Genomic DNA, 23,227 nt, shown 5'->3' with positions numbered 1-23,227 from the left:
ATCGATATTTTTGTCCTATGCCAATACTATCCTGTTGTTTATTACTGTAGCTCTGTAGTAAGTTTTGAAATTGGGAAATGTGAGTCCTTGCAATTACATATAAATTTTAGGATCAGCTTTTCCATTTCTGCCAAAAAAGCCATTAGAATTTTGATATCATATAACATTTTAATATTGATTACCTGTATGTCTTGGGATTATGGGTGATTTTCCCCCTCTCTTATATTTTCCATATCAGCTATCATGCACTGTACTGTTTCTTTTATCATCAGAGATGGGGGGGGGGGAACTAGCATTAAAGAGAAAATTTGACTCTATTTTCTGTTAACTGGCATATAACAAATGTTGATTTCTGATGTCAGAGTTACACAGCTATTGCCAGGGCTGTTGCTTGAAAGAACAGAATGGCTTGGTTACATTGTCCCATAAACTGACAGGCCACTTGCTTAGCTGTCTCGGGGGTACTTTTTAATTTTTGTGCTTTTTTGGGAAGGGTTGAGGTGCCAACCCTGTATGTGATCTTTGGCCTGATGTGGAATGTACTGACTTTTTAAAACAGTCATAGCAGTATTATTACAATAGCCAAAAGTGGAGACATCCCAAGAGTCCATCATCTGATGAATGGATAAGCAAGATGTGGTATAACCATACAATAGAATGCTATTTGGCAATAAAAAGAAATGAAGTACTGATACATGCTACAACATCAGTGAACCTCAAAGACAACTATACCAGACACAAAGTCATATATCGCACAATTCCGTGGAACTAGGGGTGAGAATGGGAAATAAGTCTACTAGGTTTCTTTTTTGATGTTGAAAATGTTCTAAAGTTAGATTGTGATGATGGCTGCACTATACGTGTAGTAGAAATCATTGCATTGGACACTAAAATAGGTGAATGTTACGGTATTTAAATTGTACCTACTGAGGGTGGCCAGTTAGCTCAGTTGGTTAGAGAGTGGTGCTAATAACACCGGTTCGATCTCTGCATGGGGATAAAATAAACTGTACCTACTGAGGTTAGGATCCTGGCTCTGCTGTGATAACAAATAGCCCCCCAATCCTAGTAACTTAAAACAACAAACATATTCTTTACTTATGTTGGGGCCTGTGGGTCATTGCTAGCAGTTCTGCTCCATGGGTCCCATTCTGGGACCCAGGTACAAGGAACAGTCCTGATGTGAGACTGGTATTCTCCTGGCTGAGGGAAAAAACAAGAGGCTCATTCGCACAAGTAGTGGCTCTTAAAACTTCTGCGAGACCTTTAGGTCACGTTCACTCACAGTCCATTGGCCAAAGCAAGACACACGGCCAAGGATGACAGTGGAGAGGGGAAGTGCACTCAGCCTACGGGGAAGCACCACAGTCACTTGACAATGGGCAGGGCTGTGTGTAGGGTCTGCTTACAGAGAAGGGAACAATGAAATCATCAGCTATAATGACCTTACCCAAGTTACGTCACCTCTCCAGGCCTGTTTCCTCATCTACACAATGGAGAGATGATAGTTGTCTGCATCAGTAAGTCACGGCATGTGAAGTAGGCCCGGAACATGATGTGTGCTGTTTAATCATGAGCCACTACTGCTGCTGCTGTTACTGTCCTCGCCTCTCCTTCATCTGGCATACTCTTACCCTGTCAGGCCCTTCTCAAATAGCATCCTCTTCATGGGTCCTGCTCTTTGGTTTCCTGCCAGTTAATGCTCTGCCCTCATAGCACTTGAAAGAACAGTGGCAAAAGTTCAAGGGCTTGTGGGATTGGGCAACATGCTTGCCTTTTGCTCATAGGTTCATACAAGGAGAATTACATTGGCATTACAAAGTGTTTCTTCGCTGTTCTGGGTTAGTGAATGTTCCTTTTCCTTTTAACATCCTCAAAATAGCTGCCAGAATACAACCTACATACCGTATTTTGCCATGTATAATATGCTCCTGTGTATAATACGCACCCCCTTTTTTGGCCCAAATTTTCAGGGGAAAAATCTTTCGTTTTAATTTTTTAATTCAAATTTTTATTTGTTTACATTTAGGTACTTGTTTTTTGTATTATAAAGGAATTTTAGCCTTTGTTTTTTAACATTATGGTACAAGACATTTTATGTACCAGTAACAAATTTATGCTATTTATGAGTACACATCATGAAAGGTCAAGAACTCTTCATCATTGCAAGTTCGTCATATATTCAACAAAACCGGTTATCGTATTCCAGGGTATTATTTTGCATACAGATATCATTATTGATTTCTAGAGTTACACTTTTAATTCATAAACATAAATAAAAGAATTTAAAACATTTATATAGATACGGAATTAGTACTACCCATGTATAATGGGCATCCTTATTTTTCCCTCACAAATTTGGGGAAAAGGTGTGCATTATACATGGCAAAATATGGTATCTTCCTCCTCCTCCCTTGCCCTTTTTTAAATCAGTGTTTGAGAAAGTAATTGATAATTAAATTCTCAGTTCCATCCAAGCCTGAATGGGGCTGTCATAACCAGTTCATCACTAAATTTTGGGAGCAAACTGTGAGTGGTAATGGCTTTGTGTCAGTAGTAGCCATAAACCATCTTAACAGTCCAGTTTTCTTGGTTAAGTTTATTTCCTGTAGAAATTCTTGTCCAGGGCAAAGGTATGTGGGGCTGCTCCAAAGTCCAGGTGCCCTGTTGGAAAGCAGCTCTCAAACAGCAGCATACCAGCACTGTCTGCCAGCTCTGAGGAGTGTGGGGACGTCAGAGTCCTGCTCTCAGGTGATCTGGGATATGGCTTACGTCTTTCATTTGTAGCAGGTGTAGCTGTGTTTGGATATATATAAAGTTTTTAAAAACAGTTTTCGGTCAAATTGAATTCTTTCTCTTGCAGTGTAAGACCAGCACTGGTGGGCACCGATCCTCATGTTCATTCTGCAAGTGCCCGAGGGAAGGTGAGTGGCGGTAGAGGTAGTGGTGGTGGTTTTTGTTTTGCGCATGGAGCGAAACAAATTTCATGCTTTCCTTAGCTTAAGGGTAGTCATGCCTAAATATAAGTTGATCAATAAAGTTCTTAAAAGTGCATTGTGATATCTAACTCCATGTGACTTTGGATCTCAGTCCCACCAGGGAAAGAGATGGGTTTGGGCTCCTCAGACCGCGGTAGCTAAATGAGCCGCTGAGTAGAGTCAGTAGTGTTGCGATTTAGAATGCACTGAAGGATGTTAAGTTGGGAAGAGTCTACTTGGCATTAGTCCAGGTGACCCTCCCACCCCCCCGCCTCTTTGAAGTTGCTGGGAATCATTTGCTATCAATATTATTTTCTCATTTACACGCTATGTAAACATTTCAGGATCTTCAACAGAAAAAACATTTGTTAAAGTAACAGTAAAAATATAAACGAGAAAATAATCAGGATTGAGGGTGTATGTTATTTTTATAGAGGAATAAACCTACCAGGCTTCTTAGTCACTTGACTTTAAATTTCTCCAGAGAATCTCTAAGTAGACAACCTTAAAGAGACTATCAAAGGCACTCGTGACAACAGTCCTGTAGCAATGACTGTCATGTGCTTGTTTCTGATGGCATCCCTTAAGGAAAGCTAGGGCATGACCATGAAAAACAGTTCAATGCAGGGCCAGGTAGCCTTCTACATAGCTTAACTGTTCCATGGTTAGAACGTAGCCTACAACGAGTTTCTTAGCTGGGCTTTTGGCCTGTGGTGGAGATTCTACTCTCTAACAAAGGCTGTAAAGCAGGCGTTCTGAAAATCTTTGGGGAAGGCTCTGTGTGCTCTAGAGACCAAACCACCATGTGGGAAGGTGAGTAAATAACTGAGGGTTTTAGCTTGTTGTATTACTTCAGATTAGGCAAAATTGTGTTTTTTCCTCCAAGAAAGACTTCTTTCTCTGTCGGTTCTAACAAACAAATAGATGGTTTATAAAAACCCTTGGGCACCTTACCAATAAGATGGCTGAGACAACTTTAACCTGGAAACACGTAACACAGGTGCTCACTAGTTGCCTGTTGCTGCTGTTAATCTCTCTGTTGCTCCCATAGAATGTCTCTTTGTGGGCCCCTTGGCTTCCTGTGAACTCTCCAAAAATGATTTATTGCAAAAACATGCCCCTAATTAACTGGACAGATTATCCTCCTATAGAAAGAGATTTGCAGTGAATCATTTATATTTTGAAGGGCATTTGCCCATTATAACTATTTGCCTGTGAATGAGCTGTATGCAGATAGGTCTGTTCGAGGAGAGAGGGCCTGTGGTCTTACAGAATTTAAGACAACTGTCTCAGTACCATGACCTTGAAAGAAGCAAGTCTCCTAGATATATATGTCTGGGATATATGTTTCGACCAAACTTCTTTCAAGGACCATATCTTTGGTAATTTTGTTCCCAAATCTGTTCTTATCATTGGTTATAATAGTCAGGTCCAGAGTCTCATGAAGGATTTCTTATATTTAAATATTTGGGACGTGATAGAAATTTCCTCTTAACAGTAAAATGATTTTTTTGTAGGTGTTTCTGAGGCTATTAAAAACATTTCAGTATCCGTATTTGATGTCAGCTAAGGAATAATCACAGCGGTAGTGTTTTTTAGATAAAACTTGCTGGAGATTCTTTATATTTCTGTTCCTCTAGTGACAGAGACCAAGCAAGAGTTAATAACCTACCCTCAGCCTCAGAAAACATCCATACCAGCACCATCAGAAAAACAACCCAACCAGACCCCAAGGTCCACCGATAAGGAACCTGAGCCCAGGAAGCGGGAAGAAGGACAAGAACCACGTTTGGGACATCAGAAGAGAGAAGGAGAAAGGTATCCGCCTCCTCGAAGGGAAGGGTTCACCTTCCGAAGAGACCGAGAGAAGGAGCCGTGGTCTGGGGAGACACGCCAGGATGGGGAAAGCAAAAGTAAGTGGCTTGTCAAGGCCTATACCAGACTGCGACCACCTCAGTTGGTGAATAGATGGCTTGTGTTGTGGGTAGGGACCAGCTGCTTCCCACACCTTAGTAAAACTGCTCGGCCTGATCACAGAGGCTTCTGGTTTCTGCCGGCCTTGCTGTGCTCGTGGAAGGAATCCTCATCCTCCAAATAGCAAGTTGCTATTCAAATGCAGCAGAAACATAGTTTTCGATTTCCGAGTATTGGTGAAGAAAAGTATGAAGTATTTATTTATTTACGTATTTATTTAAAATAGAAATTTATTGGGGTGACAATGGTTAGTAAAATTACATAGATTTCAAGTGTACAATTCAGTAGTACATCATCTATATATATCACATTGTGTGTTCACCACCCAGCGTCAGATCTCCTTCCATCACCATATTGAAGTCTTTATTTGACTAGCGTTTTGTTATAGACCCAGCTTTGCCAGAGCAAGTAGCTTCCGCAGTTATCTGCAGCAAAAATGGGACAGTCAGGCTCTGAGGACTTCAAAAATTAACCTCTCTCTCTCTTTCCTTGCTTCTCTGCATGTGTGCTTGGTTTGTTCAGCAATCATGCTCAAACGCATCTATCGTTCCACACCACCTGAGGTGATCGTGGAAGTGCTGGAGCCCTATGTCCACCTTACCACTGCTAACGTCCGGATCATCAAGAACAGAACTGGCCCGATGGGCCACACCTATGGCTTCATTGACCTCGACTCCCACGCAGTGAGTTTCCCCCACCTTGAAGTGGCCTCGGGACAGCTGCCTATAGAAACCTCAAGAAGGTCCGAAGTACTTCTTTTTTATCATTGGAATTCTCATGTGCCACCTGGTACCATAACAACCCCTCTTGTTCTTTCCTTTGGGCTTCATGCTCATTCAGGTGAAGTGACTGCTCTTGAAACTTAGAACTCTGAGTGGTTTTCCAGATCCACTTTTGTTTTGTGGCATTTACAATTTCCAATTAAAATAGAGGGAGAACTTAGTCACTTGTGAAGAATTTGATACTGAAACTTGCGACAGTTTAGTGAATTTTCTGATTTCTCAAAGTTGTTTTGCCCAACCACAGGCGGCCTTTGGTTGCTTTAATAGATACTTACGGCTTGAAGTTTTAGTTGTGGGCACTTTTCTATGGAAGTAACATGAAGATGTAATGAAAATCATTGGTATTTCTTAGATTTCATGCTCAAAAATCACAAGGAACTTTGTAAACTGGATCTGATGTGAAGATGGTTGCAGCCTAAAAGAAGGAGATTTGAATTTCTAAAATTTATACCAGAAACTGACCAAAAACAGAAAACAAAATCATGAATCTGAGTTGATTGTCCAGTCTTCTCTTCTGAAGCAAACCTTAAATCTGTGTAATTCAGAAAAAGGGGTACTTAACAAAATAAAAAAACTATTCTGATCAACCCTTATTAAGAGTTGCCTGTTTTTGCCAGTGTGCTCTTCCTGTTACAGTTACGACCAGAACACAATGTCTAGTAAACTTTTCTTTTGAGAAGGAAAATTCTTGTTCAGTTCTCTTTCAGAGGACATGGACTTTTCTCTCTTCGGGTTCACATGTGTCTTTGGTTCCCCAGGAAGCTCTTCGTGTAGTGAAGATCTTGCAGAACCTTGATCCACCGTTTAGCATTGATGGGAAGATGGTAGCTGTAAACCTGGCCACTGGAAAACGAAGGTAAGGCAGAGGGGTGGGGTTCCTTTGTGCTGCCTCCACTCAAGGTTTTGGGAGGAAATTCCTATTCCTGGCGGGAGAGACAGAGATACTGTGTTTCCCTGAAAATAAGCCCCAGTTAAGATCGTCAGCCCGACGGACGTATTTAGTACGTTATGACGATGTTCCAGAAGAAGATGACATGACTGTATTTGAATAAATGTAGATTGTTGTACATGAAAAAATAAGACATCCCCTGAAAATACGCCCTAATGCATCTTTTGGAGCAAAAATTAATATAAGACCCGGTCTTATTTTCAGGGAAATACGGTATAAATAAGACCCAGTCTTATTTTCAGGGAAACACGGTAGTAAGATGTGATACCTTCCCAGTATGGGTTGCTTCAGATACGTGTATATATGTTTTCTTTTTCTGAAGCTTGCCTTCTTCTGACACTAGGTTTTTTTTTTCCCTTGAGTAGTAGTACTAGATACTTGCGTCCTTTCCTTCTTGACTGCGTGGTACATTTGGGTCCCAAATGATGATATAGTCTTGGGTGTGCAGACAAATCTTGATACAGCCTTGTCCCTTGAAATCCTAAGAAAGTGCTGTCCTGACTTCCACTCCCCTGACCTTGTTCATGCCGCCATAGCACTGGGAAACCTAATTTCTCTTTACTCCTTCACTCATCTTGGCCCAGGAGTAGTACCTGGGAAATGGCTGCATCAGAGAAGCAGGCTTACAGGGTGGGGATGGTCCGGCACTTGCACCCTCAACTCAATTGCTGTTTCATTCCAGCAGATGGCTTTGTAGGAGTCCCACTGCTCCTCCCCTCGGGAGTCTGCACCCCCAGACCTGCTTACTATTGGGGTTGTTTCTTTCCTTGCAAAAAGGGGAAAAGAGGGTTTCTTGGCCAGTCTGTAGGGTTATTCACTTCTCAAGTGGCTTTTGGTAGCAGGCACATGACGTGTTGTATTGTTTGTTGCAGAAATGATTCTGCGGACCATTCTGACCACATGCACTACTATCAGGTAGGCTTCAGCAGTTGGGGAGTGTGGTCCTAAAATCCTCAAGTGACTAAAAGAGTGATCTTGAATTCTCTCCAGTGGGTGACTGTTAATAAGGTCAGTGGCTTTCAGAAGTGCCAGAAATGTAACTTGCCTTTCTGTGATAGGGTAAAAAATATTTCCGAGATAGAAGGGGCGGTGGCAGAAATTCAGACTGGTCTTCAGATACAAATCGACAAGGACAGCAGTGTGAGTGCCCTTTGTTTTATTTTACTGTTCTTTTTGGCTTGACTGCTCATTAATTGAAACCTTTCTGGTCACAAAGTTAACCAGAGATGCTGTTGACTGCGGATGTTCATTCAGAGAGCGCGTCACCTACAGGTTCTGCACCTGTGTGGCTTGGCCAGCCTCATCCTGGGGCTTCATGGGACAGGGATTAACACTGGCTCTGATTTTATCCCCTCTAGCATCATCTGACTGCTACATATATGATTCTGCTACTGGCTACTATTATGACCCCTTGGCGGGAACCTATTATGACCCCAACACCCAGGTGAGTTTTTGGCTTTGTTTACCTTGTCAGTGATCCTTTTGAGGAAAGAAACTATAATTTGTTGCTTTGAACATTTTATCCCCTGAATTCTTTGGTTGCTCATTACATAAAAAGAGGAAAAGTTTAAATCTATGGAAACTGAATATTTCTCCATTCCAGGCAGCTACTTTGACTGTACCTCATGTCTAGTCTGGTATTTTAAAAAGTCCAGATCTTATATTTATTCAGGTGGATTTTAAAGATGATGACTTTTATATTAACTGTTGCCTGTGTGGAAAAATCAATGCCTTGTGGCATTACAGGTAAGAACAGTGCTGCTCTTGGAAAAAGGGACAGTGAGTGGTCTGGCTGTGTCCTGGCCCCTGGAGTAGGTTTTTAGGTTGTTTGAAGGGTCTCAGGCTTGGGGGGGAGAGAGCTGTTCTTTCCCCCAGAAGGGAACTGTGCTCCTCAGGCCTGGAATTAGGGGGAAAGTGGAACATTCCGTAAACTTAACTGTTTCCCACTGTATTGCAGCAAGAAGTCTATGTGCCCCAGGACCCTGGGTCACCCGAGGAAGAAGAGATCAAGGAAAAGAAGCCCACCAGTCAAGGAAAGTCAAGTAGCAAGAAGGAAACGTCTAAAAAAGATGGCAAGGAGAAAAAAGACCGAGGGGTGATGAGGGTGAGAGGACTTGTGAGTTGCTCTGTTTCACCACGTAATTGCAGGTTAAAATAAAGGAATCTTCAGCAGGCAGAGATCAGGTTTGAGGTGTAAAGTCGCTAAGCAGGCCATCCCCTTGCCTCTTAACAGCCCGGGTCACTCTCCTTTACAAATGCAAAAACTGGGGGTGGTAGAACCAAGTGACTCTGCTGAAACCCCAGCCCCTCAGCTCCACAGTTTTACTTTCCTGCCTTCCCTTTTCAGTGCTTGACTCTGTATGCGCAGTTCTGTGGGTGTTATTTTAGCAGCCGATACCATTTCCTATTCTTTATTCACTTTATGTTCAATCATAAGTATTTTTTCCATGTTTCTATAATGTTTTTAATTATTATTTTAATACCTGCCTGGTAAAAATTCACAGTAAAAGTGTACCCTTGTTTTCTTCATTCCTGCATTGTTTGTCTCTTCTTTCTAATCTTATGCTGTCATAATATACAGCATTTAGCATTTTACAATATTTCTCCTTTTAAATTATTTTCTTGGGATAAAATTTCAGAATCAAAGCTGATGAATATTTTTACATCTCCTGAGATAAAATCAAATTGTTTTCCAAAGAATTATATTGATTTACCTTGACACCAGTTATACATTAGTGAAAATGGATGAATGCTTTCAGTTCAATTCATAACTTGTCTTTTTTTTCCCATCTAATACTGATACTTCTTTAGAGAGAAAGAGGGAGACGCTGAGAACTTAGACTTTAGCGTCACCTTGGCTTAATATTTGGATTCTTCTTTCACTGCTTATTTTTTTCTAACCATATTCCCAATCATTTCTAGAATGAGGATATTAATGACTAGAGGATTGTAGTAAAAGCTGAAAAGTAATGCATGTAAATGTCTCCCCTGGTTCCTGACATCGTAATCACTCAATATGTACTAATGTTTAAAGGTTTTGTGTTTAAAGGTTTTTCATTTTTGAAATCATAGCAACATTGCAGATATTTCACAAATTAGGAATATCAATCAATGTAAGGAACACCCAAACCTATAGAGCATTTTTATTAAGAGTTTATTTGAGCCAAACTGACAACATGCCAGGGAGCAAGATCTCAAATGCTCCAAAGAATGACAGCTTTGCAGCTTCTTTTATGCTTTTGAAATTAAGGAGGGAATTAAGGAAGATTACATGGAAATGGGGGAAAGCAAGGCAGAGGTTGGATTACAGGATAATTAACAAGATTATACTTTCTTGTGAGTTAATATCCCCTTAGAGGGGTATTACTTCTGGCATTTAAAAGGTGTGTTAACCTAGATACACAAGAACTAACAATGGACAGGGCTGGCTTAAAACCTTTCTCTAAAGCAGTTACATGCCTGGGGTGAGACTACCTGCCATGAGCTGCCCATTTAGGAATTTATAATCAGATCACCCCATGAGGTTACTTCCATAGAACCCCTTTTTTTGTCCACAGGAGGTTTGGAAAATCAGACTAATTTCAACAGGGTTAACTCTTAGCCTAATGTTTATGAGTATTACATGAGAATTACCTTGGATTTGATCAGTTTCAGGAAAATGCCAGTGAGGGGACAGCACCCCCAGAAGACGTCTTCAAGAAGCCACTGCCTCCCACTGTGAAGAAGGAAGAGAGTCCTCCACCAGTAAGGCTAAGCTGCTGCCCTGGGGAGGGCTGGGGCTGGTCCAAATGGGAAAGGAATTTCAAAGGCTGGTGCCTCACTTGGGTCTTGGTCCTTCAGCTCTGTGTCTCACAAACAAGCACCCTTTTCCTGTCTGTTATAGGGATATAAATGGAGAATCAGAGACAGCTATCTGTCCTCCTTCCTTCTACCCTGTGCCATTCCCACCAGACCAGGGAATATGTGGCCCTTTTTAAGTTGTAATCTTGGTCTTGTTAATTCTTCCCTTCTAAATGACCAAGGAAGCCCATTTTCCTGGCCTGATGCTTCCTGTCGTTGGCACTGCGTAAGATCTCTTAGATGTGGAGTTTCTGGCCAGAGTGAACAGTGCTAACATTGGTGACCGTTTTTTCAGATGCCTTAAAGTGATAGTCTCAATCTAATCACAAGTGATTCTGATTAAATGTCAGTATATAACAATAGTAACCATGCTTTTTTGTTTAATTTTGATTGCTCATCGGCCAGTGTCCATGCATCATTGTGTAACAGTTTCCTATAAGCTACTGATAAATACTCTGCCTGCTCCACATTATTAATTCAGTTCACTGTGACACATCCATCCTAACCACGCCTCTGCCTTCCCCTTACTCCGGAGCTGGAGCTGTCTGCCTGAGTGCTTATCCTTCACTTGTTTTTAGTGTACTTCCTAAACCCCCTTTGCCCTGGGGCTTACTATAGCCTTAATAAAACTTGCTTTTCTCCCAGTTACAGTGACTTGGAGATGGTTGCTATCCCTTCCTCTTTGTAACTTGTAACTCTGTAACTCTTCCTGTGTCCTAAGTCAGTTCCCCTTTCTCTTCCTTGTCTTCACTGTTCTGTTGCTAGAGTCAACTTTCAAGGGAACTTTTCTGGCTTGTATCAGTGAACAAGGTGAAAAGTCAAGCTCTAACCATGTTGCTTCTATCTGGAAAATGAACAGTGTGGTCAGTGGGCCTATTTTGGACCCGGTTTAGTATTCAAATTAAAAGAAGAAACGAGATGCCCATAGCAGAATATCCAGAAACACAGACCCCCGGGTATAAGTCAAGTTTGGTGTTAATTCCCGGCCTTCTCCTTTCCAGCCTAAGGTGGTGAACCCACTGATTGGCCTCCTGGGGGAATATGGAGGAGACAGTGACTATGAGGAGGAAGAGGAGGAGGAGCAGCCCCCTCCGCCACAGCCCCGCCCAGCGCAGCCCCAGCAGCGGGAGGAGCTGACCAAGAAGGAGAACGAAGAAGACAAGCTCACTGACTGGAATAAACTGGCTTGTCTGCTCTGCAGAAGGCAGTTTCCCAATAAAGAGGTTCTGATCAAACACCAGCAGCTCTCAGATCTGCACAAGGTATTAGGGGAGGGGCCCCAACCTTTCACGCTTCTGACTCTTAACCATCGCCGAGCATTTCAGGGAATAAAAAAGCTCATGCTGTCCTCCCGCAGCCTGTTTCATCCCCAGCTCCCATAATTAAATCAGTCCAATTCAAGAATGCATTGCTCCTCCACCTTTTGTTCATGAGTTGCTATGTATGAAAGCTGTGCCCACCTTCAAAAAACTCCAGTGCGGGGGTGGCCAGTTAGCTCAGTTGGTTAGAGCGCGGTGCTCTTAACAACAGGGTTGCCCATTGGATCCCCACATGGGCCACTGTGAGATGTGCACTCCACAACTAGATTGAAACAACTACTTGACTTAGAGCTGATGGGTCCTGGAAAAACACACTTAAATAAATAAATGTTTAAAAAAACAAAAAAAAACCTCCAGTGTGTAGATCCAAGGCGAACAGCGTGGCTGAGGCACCAACCATGGCGCCAGTGCTGACAACCGGAGAAGAGGTCATGGACTAGGAAACTCATTTGCTGGGTGTCTCATCCTAGCTCTGTCACTAACCTCACGATTGGACCTCATATCAGCCCCTTCTCTTTTTTAATACCTGGTGGCTTCACCTGGTTTTATCTAACTCGGACAGTTTTCCCCAAAGGTGGGTCACATTCTGCCATCTCTTCACATAGTGAGTTACTGCTACAAGCCATGGCACAGCAGCTATTCTTGGGGTGTTAAATTGACATACAGCGGTCCTGCCTTGCAGTCTTCCCAATTATATATACTGGCCAAGGAGCCAAATTCTGGTTAAATAAAGGCCCTAGGTGGCCTCGTGTTCTAGAGTGATTTATTTCACACTCCTTCTCTAGCAGATGCTGCAAGAGCAGGCGGGGGGGATTGGCTTTCAACTTTCTCTCAGTACCAAACCCAGTCTTACGTGGCTGAAAGCTGAGAAGCTACAGCTCTTCTCCCAGCTGCCTATGGAGGCTCTGCAAAGCTTCTAGGATTCTGAGATGCTCCTTCTGACAATCCCTACAACAGACTACCTCCTAAGTCCCTTCCATCTTTTTGAAAGCCGGAGGTGTCATCATACTTTTTGAAATCCCAAAGGTGTCATCATACTGACACCTTTGAATTTCAGCTCTCTGATGAAAATGCTAATAAATGGCTAAAGAGATAAAAAGTAGTTATCAGGAAAGAGGAACTAGAGGTCTGGTAGATCCACCAACTGAACTGGCTCTGGGGCCGTGGAAAGCAGATGTAGCCCCTTTCCTTTCCTTGTGGTGTCAGGGCCGAGAGCCCCCTCTATGCACAAGAGCTGCTCTGCCCACCATGTTTCTTACCTAGGCCCGAGGGCATTGTGGAGTGGGACTGTGCGTGAAGAGTAGGGAACTCTCAGAGCAGTCTGCTCTTTCAGGACCTTGGGGTTACTTTTCGTGTTTTTCTGGGGGCTTGAAAGCGTGAATAGTGTCTGAGGAGGGTCGGTGGTGGTGGTGATAGGCCGAGCCTGTGGGCATTTGGTTTTCTTCACTGGTGTGCTCGAATTCTCCTTTCCCATAATTTTTATCTCAGGTAAAGAGATATAAATCAAATTTGTGTCTTTTACATTTTGGATAGAAGTAGAATGCAGTTCCCTTGGGCCACTCCACGTAACTAATCTGTGTGATTGCTGAGCCTAAAGTAAGACCAGTTAGGGATTGTGGCTTGCTGGGTCTTATGATCACTTAGGAGAGTTGGTCAGTGGAAGGAGCTTCTGTCCTGAAACAACTATGGGGAAAGGCCTGGAGGCATTTCTAGAACCATTTTTATGAGATCTACCGTATTTTGCTGTATATGATGCGCACTTTTTGGCCCAGATTTGTGAGGGAGAAATAAGGATGCATGTTACACATGGGTAGTACTAATTCTGTATCTATATAAATGTTTTTAATTCTTCTATTTATGTTTATGAATTAAAAGTGTGACTCTAGAAATCAATAACGATTATCTGTATGCAAAATAATACCCTGGAATACAATCATTGGTTTTATTGAACTTACGACCAACTTGGAACAACGAAGACTTCTTTGCCTTTTATGATGTATAAATACCGTAAATTTGTTACTGGTACATAAAATTTCTTGTACCTTGTATCTGTTCTTGTGTTTTGTAATTATTTGTTGCATAAAATTTCTCGTACCATAATATAAAAAATAAATGCTAAAATTCCTTTATAATACAAAAAACTACCTAAATGTAACAAGTACCTAAATGTAAACAAATAAAAATTTGAATTAAAAAATTAAAGCGAAAGATTTTTTTACCCTGAAAGTTTGGGCCAAAAACATGGGTGCGCATTATACACAGGAGTACATTATACCTCGCAAAATATGGTATGTTCATAGAACTCTTTCTCTTTTCAGCAAAACCTGGAAATCCACCGGAAGATAAAACAGTCTGAGCAGGAGCTGGCCTACCTGGAGAGGAGAGAACGGGAGGTAAGCTATGGGGACCTGTTGCTGCCAGGACCCCACTCTGCTTTCTAGTGTAGAATTTATAGGCTGTGCCGAAGACAGAGGACGAAGAGGCTCTAAAAGACAGTGTGTACATTTCTCAAAATTCATAAAACAGATGCATTTTATTGTTTATAAGTTAGACCTTAATAAAGTTGATGCTTTTTGAAAAGGTGGTGCTAAGGGTCTCCGGGTAGATCAAATAAACAGCACTCATCTTTCCTGCCCAGCTTTTAAAATCAATGAAGGAGTGTTGGATAGGGATGCTGAAATAACATCTTTTACTGCTTAAAGGCTGGAAGTAGCTTCCTGTGAGAGCCAAATGGACTTGCCACCTAGACCACACAATTAGGCAAATCACCTACCCAGCCTCAGGCTTCACTGGCCCAGGGCAGGTCTTGTGCAGTGGTTAGGAATCTGCCTATGAAGGCCTATTGGAGATCTCTTCCTCCTCAGAAGAGGAACAGACAGCTGAGCTAAATTTACCAGCTTATTCTTCCCAGATTAACTGGTCGGAGAAGCCACTGCTTTTTCAAGAAGAGTGTCAAGGAGCGAGAGATTCCAGGAGTTACCAGTTGAACTCCCTTCACATTAATGGAAATATCAGGAATAAAGTAGAGCTTCTGCATTCCTCTGGCCCTCAGATGGAAATCTCAGATCTGTTCTTCTGCCTACCAACAGGGAAGGTTTAAAGAAAGAGGAAATGATCGCAGAGAAAAGCTCCAATCTTCGGACTCTCCAGAAAGGAAACGAATTAAATACTCCAGGGAAACTGACAGGTAAGACCGGAACTCTTGATTCAGTCTAGGCCTCAAGACCTAATGATGAAACCATCCCTTTCTCCAACTGTGCTGCTGTTTTCTGCCTCAAGGAGGCGAGGTTATCGGAAGTAGGTTCTGTCTGAACTCCTTGAGCTTGAGGTTCACCCCAGCCTTTTGACCACCTGTCTTTATACAGGGAATATGTATGTTTGCATGGAAGCTTGGCAGGCTGCTTAGCTGCTCAAAGCCAGGGCTGGAGTGGCCATGGTTGGAAACCCTTTCTCTCTTGTCACTCATTTCTTATGGGCATGATAAGCATGTCACACTCTTTAGCTTTTTCTCTAGAGAACCTTCATATAGGTTACATATAGGTGCTGAATAAGTGGTTGGCTGCTGATAGAGATATTTGATCTTTAGCTTCCTGTGCTTGTTTCCAGTGAGATAGTCCCCACGTCATGAGCCCAGAGATAAAGAGTTTGTCGATAACCCACTGTGTACAGATGCTGCACAAAGTGCAAGGCTACTCAGGTGGGCAGACATATTATCTTTGACTGTCTGAACACACAATAAGGAAGGCTTAGGTGACTATCTCATAGGACAGACACAGAAACTCTGTGGAGAAGGGGCGGGCATTTCAATTGGAGGGAACTGAATACACCATGGATGAAAGAGAGAGGCCATAATGCATTTGGGAAGTTCTAAGCTTGATGGGGCTAAACACTAGGGGTGCGGGGCTCAGTGACAGGAGATGAGCCTGGCTCAGCAGACAGAGGCCAGTTCATGAAGTTCATACTCCTTGAATGCCAGGCGAGGTCTTTGTCTTAGGGCAGTGGGCGCTTATCAAATGTTTATAAGCAAGGTATTGATCTCGTTAGACTCGAGCAGATCTCTCTGTTGGTTAGCGAAAGAACTAGAAGCCAGGGCAGTTTATACCTGTGGGGAAGAGGGCAGTGACGGTGGAGAAAGGCCCCTGAGGAGGCCAGATGGGGCTGGGGCTCTGGCATTTCAACTTATTTGCTCAAAGCCCACAATAAGAGGTTATTTCTGAATCATGGCCCAGTAATCATGTCTAGGTGTGTAGCTGAAATCTTCATGAAAAATACTTCCTTGCTGTGTGGAACTGATACTTTTTATTCTCGTCTGTTCTATTTGCATTTTTAAGAAGTGCTAAGGTGAGACCACTTACTCAATGTGGCATCCCGTCGGGTCATTCTCTGTGGACTAGGACAAGGTGTAGGAGTCAGCCACGAGGAAGGAGGACATCCTAGCCCTGAGTTACGTGGGCTTTGTGCAGATTAAGACACTATCCTCCGTGCCCTTCATACCACAGTCCACTGGCTTTCCTCCTCTTTAGGCTTCTTTCCTGCTCCTCTTCCTTGTCTGGATAATTCCTGATCCTCTCCAGGCCTCTGCCCTCTTGACCTGACTGTCTAAGGTACCCAAAGCCTCAGCCACCACTAATAGGCTAACAAGTCCTATGGCTCCATCCTAAGTCAGTTCTGTTTTCTGAGCTTGAAATCACTCTTTCCATTTACCTCCTGGGCATGTCTTCATGGACACCTCTCGGGCTTCTCACACTACACGATGACTCAGATTGTATTCCATGTGATAGTCCAGTCCTGCTAACCCTGCTGTATTCCTACTGCAGCGGAATAACATCACTGCACATGGTCTACCTGGTGTGACCCCGTCTTCCTCCTCGATCCCCTGTATTGTCAGTGACCACATCCCTAAGTAAGCCTTGCCCCCCTTTCTAGCTCACCTCCAAAATGGACTCCTTTATCTCAATCTTTTCTCTTCGATCTTCTGTCCATTCTCTACCCTACCACCAAACTGACCTTTTTAAACAGAATTCTCCTAAAACTCGTCTTTTTGGAGAGGTAGACCTTGCCTAGAGAAAGGCCTAGGTTTCAGGGTTTTGTTTTGTTGTTGTTGTTTTGTTTTGCCTGAAGGATGAAGTCCAGAGTCATGACTTAGCATGATATTCAAGTATTTACAGTTTGGCCCAAGCCGCCTTTTGTCAATTCCTACCACTTCTCTTCGATTCTTTCATTTCTTGCTTGTGTCGTCTCCTCCTCTCATGACTTTTTTCTAGCTCACAAACTCCTCATTTGTCAAGACCCAGTTCAGATGCACCCCCTCTTGGAATTCCTGTCATTTTGGCTGATGCCCCTTCAGAGTTTGTGTTCCCTCTGCTGCATTTCCACAGCAGATATCTACTGGTGCCGCATCCATAGCTGAGCTCTGCAATGTGCTGTAAGCATCTGTTGACGTATTATCCTTCTCACATCCTTCCACGTGAACAGGGTCAGGCCTTGGTCATCTGTGTATTCCCCAGGACAGAACCTGTTGCGTAGATAGCAAGCACTCAAAGATATCATTTAATATACATAAGAAGAGGCAAATCTGAATCAAGAACACAGGTTTTTATTAGGCTCACAAATGGGTCACTTTGAAAGTGATGGCATCTATGTATATTTTACTTTCGCAGTGATCGTAAACCTGTTGGTAAAGAAGGTATCGACAATAGCAGCAAAGGAGGCTATGTTCAGCAGGCCACCGGCTGGAGGAAGGGGGCAGGCCTCGGATATGGCCATCCTGGATTGGCTTCAGCGGAAGAGGTGAAATGGCTTCTTTCTTGTTGGGGTGTCATGAGCCTGGAATATACTTAACTTCCTCTCACTCTGTGGCCCAAAGCTATGTCCCTGCCTTTCAGCTGGCTAAGGACATGAGAGCTGAAAGCCCATCGGTCTCAATTACTGGGTTATAGCTGGGCGTGCTGGCCTTTTGCAGTTTGGTTGGCGGTGGAAAGGGGAGAGAGAAATTGTAATGGGGCTCATCTTATTCTTACATGGAGTAAGAGGTGAGGCATTGTGGGAGTTAGACAGTTTGAGACTAAAGAATCATTTGGTGAAAAGATCCAGGGAACCAGCAATAAAAAGTACAACGGCATCTCTGAGAGGGATTGTCATCAGAGGTCTTTGATAGCTAAAATTTCAGGAGCATGAAGTTAGTCCTGGTTCCCAGAAAGGGCCTTGCCCCTCAGTTTTCAGGAAGAAAAGAGAGAGAAGGTGACAAGAGGAAACACTGCACATTCTCTGTTCGCTTAGCCCCCCTCTGAAATTGCCAACTACAGGAGATTGGCTTCTCATATTTCTGGTGTTGAATCCTGTATCCTGAAATCATGGTGTCACCATCCTCCTTATTCATCTTGGGTATTTGTTTATTAAACATCTAAAAAATTCTCCCTATATCCTGCTCCTTATTGATCCGGAAATGCTTGTAGTCAAAGACCAGCCTTGAGGCTAATTTAATTCATAGAGCTCACGTCACTGTTTGCCTTTGTTTTACAGACTGAAGGCCGGATGAGGGGGCCCAGTGTAGGGGCTCCAGGAAGAACCAGCAAGAGACAGTCCAATGAGACTTACCGAGACGCTGTGCGAAGAGTCATGTTTGCTCGGTATAAAGAACTTGATTAAGGAATGGAGACAAGTCCCATAGGACACAACCTCCTTGTTTTGTTTGTCCGTCTCTCCTTTTGTTTTGTTACTGTTCTTGCTGCTAGAACTTTTTTAAATAAACTTTTTTTCAATGTGAGTTTTTTACATTGTTAAATTTTTCTCCCATAAATGGGGGGGGGGGGCTATTGGTGGAAGGGAGAGTGGCGTGATGTGGGCCCATTTGAGATGATGCGGAGTGGAGAGTACGCCGTGAGCCCCGAAGCACAGCCTGATGGATGGCAGTGACTTTTGAACTCTAGCCTGTGTGAAGACTCAGATTTTTAAAAATTATTTTCCTAATCAATTAGTGAAAGTAGCATTTCATTGTTTGTTTCTATTTCTTCGCTAGCTGACAAGGCTGAATTATTTCCATGTATTAGTTTATTACTCTGATGACCTTTAAAAGCCCTCTTCTGACTTTCCCATTGTTGGAGGGGTTGCCATTTGTGAAAACTCTTTCTGAGTGCCTGCTGGGTACTCTATGCTAAGGAGCCAGAGTCAATAGTTTAGGCTTTACAGGTCAGATAATCTCCGTTGCAACTACTCAGTCCTGTTGTAGGGAGAAAGCGGCCATAGGCAGAAATACATAAACAAGTGATTGTAACTGTGTTCCAGTAAAACTTTATTTACAAAAACAGGTTGCAGGCCATATTTGGTCTATAGGTTATGGTTTGCCAACCCCTGGTCTAACGGCAGAGTCTGGATGCATCAGGCAGGACCAAGGAGGGCTCTTGAAAGAATGGGTGGGGTGGGGATTGGCATTTTAGAGGGGATAGATAGTAGTGGGTGGGAAATGTAAGGGAAGGTGGGCATACAGCAAGGAGAAAACATTTCCAGCAACAGGCATGATAAATGTGAATTTAAATTGTCATGCTGTGTCCAGACATAATAGTCCCTTTCTCTGAATCTTTAATAAGTTTTTACTCCTCCAAAAGGGAAAACAACATCAGGAGCACATTGGCTTAGGGATCGAGAGCCCCAGATGCTGGGCCTTGCTACCACGAATGCAGCATTACAGAAGGTGGCCCATTTGAGTCTTTCAGCACCAGACATGCACTCCAAGAGCCCTTCTGGTCTAACTGATGTTCTGCACGTACATCTAGTATCTCAGTACTTGCTGTCTAACCTTCACTGAGTAGGTCTCAAAACACTTTGGAAGATGATCCAAGTTTGTCCTGAGCCGACAAGATGACGTTTTTCTACTAACTTTGTGTCACCCTGTTGGGCCTAGAATGAGCTGTGGGACACATCAAATGCTTCACTAGTGAAGGACCTTAGTTGACCCAGGCTATTGGCTGCCCAGCAGAAGCACTATCAGGTTATTAAGTGGTCATTCTATGAATGTTTTGAGAGCCTGCTCTGCTTGTCACTTGGGCTCATAGCAAGCCCAGTGTGGGTCTCTGTGCCCATGGGACTCAGTCCAATGAGGAAGATGGACATTGAGCACTTACTGCCATGACGAGTGCCTTGAGGGAGGAGTACAGCAAGCCGTTGGGATGATCTGACATGAACTTGTCATTTGGTGGCAGCAGCATCTTCCCTGAAGACCTCAGACTGGTTCAGGCTATTGCCTAGTTTTCTAGTTTTATTTCGCTACTTTAATGGAGATTTTGTTGTTCGAAATAAGGTCTAAAGTATTTAATACCTTTTAAAAACAGTACCTTACGGGACTGATGAAAATAGAAATGGGTGTGGAAAATGTGTCACCTTATGATGTCCCTGGAAAGTTCCTTGAGGCCTCTGATCAGAATGACAGCCGCATAAGGGCAGGGACCTTGGCTAATTTTCTTCGCTATTACACACCTAGTGCCTGGCACAGGACCTAACACTGTAGGCAGTCAATAAATGAGTGAATAAGTCTGAGCTCGTAGGTCTATAGAAAATACTTGTTGAATTAAATTTTGATTGCATCTTTCAGTTCATCAAAATCCATCTTGACAAAAGGAATTATTTTAGTTTCTTGGCATAAGCAAGAGTTTTCACATAAATCATTTTTACTTTTAATTCTAGAGCAGTAGTTTCCAGCCTGGGATCAAAACGTGAACTGCCTTTTTCTTTTGCCAAGTGGTGGAAGATTAAGGGGGCAGGGGAGAGACTGAAGATGTTTATTTCGTCAAGAGAACTTTACTCTTTTTTTTTTTTTCACATCAGAGAAGTAGGAAAGTCAATCTTAAATTATCCTTTAGTCTATAGTGAACATATGTGGCTTTATTTGAAACAAAAGACAACTCACTGTTGGCTCTCCTTACTTAGCTGGGGATTTAAACTTTTCCAGACCCACTTCAGCTGCCAAACAGGCTTTTGGGGGCACAGCTCTGGAGCTCAACAGGGCAATGTCTACAAAGAAGGTCAGCAACCTCTGAATGGAAACTATCTTTTTTTCTAGGCACCTCCTTCAAGACTGATTTTGTACCTTTTACAACCAGCCACACAGCTTTTGTGGCCGGTGTGGAGCCCAGCCCAGCAACACCAAAGGAATTCTCAGAAATGCTTGTTGAACTGCTTTGGGAAGAAGGCAGTTAACTGCTAATGGCCATTAAGTCTCACAGGTTCTGGATTCTTGGCACCTGCATCATCCATTGCAGGGTTGGAATGACCCATCTCTTTCACTTTTACGTTTAATTAAATATTTGAGTGCCTTCTGTGGATTGCATACATTTGCTTTTTTCTGATAAAAGTTTTACATATATATAATACCTATATATCTATAGATATATTCCCCCCATAAGTTGGAATATTGTCATACGCACTTACATACACACACATATATATGAAAAGGGTGTATATACATCACTTGTATTCATCTTTTGTTATCAGTATATATTGAGTTACAATTTTAATACAGTTTTTTCCTTTCTTAAAATGTGTATACATTTTTTTTGGCACCCTCTGTGTATTTGTGTGTGTGAGTGTGTGTGTGTGTATACACGAGTATATTGCTATGGTCTGAATGTTTGTGTACCCCCCCTCCCAAATTCATATGTTGAAATCCTAGCCCCCAGAGGTGATGCTGTCAGGTGAGGCGTTTGGGAAGTGATTCGGTCATAAGGATGGAGCTGTCATAAATAGGATCAGCGCTCTTATCAAAGAGATCCCACAGAGCTCCATAGACCCTTCTACCATTTGCAGATACAAGAGAGATCTGCAACCTGAAAGAGGGCCCTCTTCCAACCACGCTGGCATCTTGATCTTGGATTTCCCAGCCTCCGGAACTGAGAAATTTTTGTTGCTTATAAGCTACCCAGTCTGTGGTATTTTGTTATAGCAGCCAAACAGACCTAGGTATGTAGGTAGGTAGATGGGGAGTTGCAGAGATGGAGAGAACAGAAATAAGTTACCTGTTATTCCAAAATCCAGAGATTTCTACCTTTCCATCTATTGCCAGGTTTAAGTACCCAAAGAGTTTCCAGTGTCAGTCACTTAATGCCTTTGATGTAGGATAGCCATAGTTGGACCATGTTTAAAGATGCTTCCAGGAAAAAGATTTATTTGAAGCTTCTGGTTTGCAATTTCCTCACTGACATCCTTCCACTAATTTTTGAAAGGTTTCTTATCTAGAAGAGAGTAATGTGGGTGTGGTTTTCCATAACTGATTCTCTTCCTCTGCCTTCTCATGGTCTATTTTTCAATCTGTATATGTGACCTGAAAACTCAGTTCCATTAAAACTACATTTATCAATAATGCCAGGGGGGCAAGTTATGCTAAATCGATGCCTAGGAATACCACCATCTCACTGGCCAAAGTCCAAAACATCTCTCAAGTCACCCAAGGATTCCTGCTTCTTTATGCCTCAAATGTTATACTTTGTTACAAATGTTAACTTTGGTAGTGGATTCATTTGTTCATTCAACAAATATATACTGAGTGCATACCATGTGCCAGGCACCAGTGGAAGCACTCGGCTATAGCAGTGAAGTAAACAAAAGTTCCTGTCTGTATGGAGTTTATATTCTAGTTGTTGAGGGCATGGACTCTGAAATCTAACTTACTAGTTCTTTTACCAGTCCACCACTATTTGCTCTGTGTGACCTACTATTTCTATAAAACAAAGACTGTGGTGACAGCTATGACGAGGTGGACAACAGTGGCAGCTCGAAGTGGTCAGATCCTAGAAATATTTTGAAAGTAGAGTCAAGCATTTGCTGACAGACTGGGTTCGAGGAAAAAAGTCACGGATTACTCCAAGGTTATGAGCTGGGGAAGGTTGTCAAGGAGACAAGTTTGGGTTTTGGCTGTGTTAACTTTGAGACGCTACTAGACGTCCAAGTAATAAATTAATCCTGAAAACTGATTTTCCCAAGCCCTTGCCTTAGACTAGACCCGGGGTGTCCAAACTGCGGCCAGCGGGCCAACTGCAGCCCACAATCCATTTTTAATTGGCCCACATTAAATTCCAGAAACGTATTTAGTTTAAATAAACCAGGTGAGGCAATACATACTTCACTTAGAGTGAGTGGCCCGGCTGTTTGTGTATTTTACGGTATATGGCCCTTGGTAAAAAACGTTGAAAAAAGTTTATACACCCCTGGACTAGAGTATATCAATGGAATGATACTCTGAAGACCTGCCCTCAAGAATTCTCTTAGTTTCCATAAACCTCAATTTCCTTACCTGCAAAATGGGTTTAATTATCCTCTTATACGTTATGAAGATAAAAATAGATATTTGTAAATTATCTAGCCCAATAATCCAGCGGCCGATAATTCAACAAGCGA

General features: G+C 42.6%; 1 protein-coding gene across 8 annotated transcripts in view; it reads left to right on the top strand.

Moving 5' to 3' along the window:
- RBM6 (RNA binding motif protein 6) overlaps positions 1-18,608 on the top strand; it is a 92,698-nt gene extending 74,090 nt beyond the window's left edge. For 4 of the 8 annotated variants that reach the window (XM_019723809.2, XM_074312312.1, XM_019723806.2 and 1 more), the window contains 14 exons: positions 2,864-2,924; positions 4,619-4,891; positions 5,475-5,635; positions 6,493-6,590; positions 7,556-7,598; positions 7,742-7,823; positions 8,042-8,127; positions 8,641-8,787; positions 10,332-10,427; positions 11,525-11,785; positions 14,161-14,235; positions 14,932-15,029; positions 17,503-17,632; positions 18,365-18,608. In XM_019723809.2, the coding sequence (XP_019579368.2) occupies positions 2,864-2,924; positions 4,619-4,891; positions 5,475-5,635; positions 6,493-6,590; positions 7,556-7,598; positions 7,742-7,823; positions 8,042-8,127; positions 8,641-8,787; positions 10,332-10,427; positions 11,525-11,785; positions 14,161-14,235; positions 14,932-15,029; positions 17,503-17,632; positions 18,365-18,490 (1,737 nt within the window). In that variant the 3' untranslated portion in view covers positions 18,491-18,608. Of the gene's footprint in view, positions 1-2,863; positions 2,925-4,618; positions 4,892-5,474; positions 5,636-6,492; positions 6,591-7,555; positions 7,599-7,741; positions 7,824-8,041; positions 8,128-8,640; positions 8,800-10,331; positions 10,428-11,524; positions 11,786-14,160; positions 14,236-14,931; positions 15,030-17,502; positions 17,633-18,364 lie in introns of all 8 variants that reach the window. The other 4 variants (XM_074312303.1, XM_074312304.1, XM_074312306.1 and 1 more) reach the window with 1 other exon arrangement.
- Positions 18,609-23,227: the final 4,619 nt, after the last annotated feature.

Source organism: Rhinolophus sinicus, chromosome 5 (assembly GCF_057876585.1).
Source record: "Rhinolophus sinicus isolate RSI-liver-muscle chromosome 5, RSI-T2T, whole genome shotgun sequence".
In the NCBI taxonomy this organism is placed as follows: Eukaryota; Metazoa; Chordata; class Mammalia; order Chiroptera; family Rhinolophidae; genus Rhinolophus; species Rhinolophus sinicus.
This window is presented reverse-complemented; position numbering and strand designations above follow the sequence as displayed.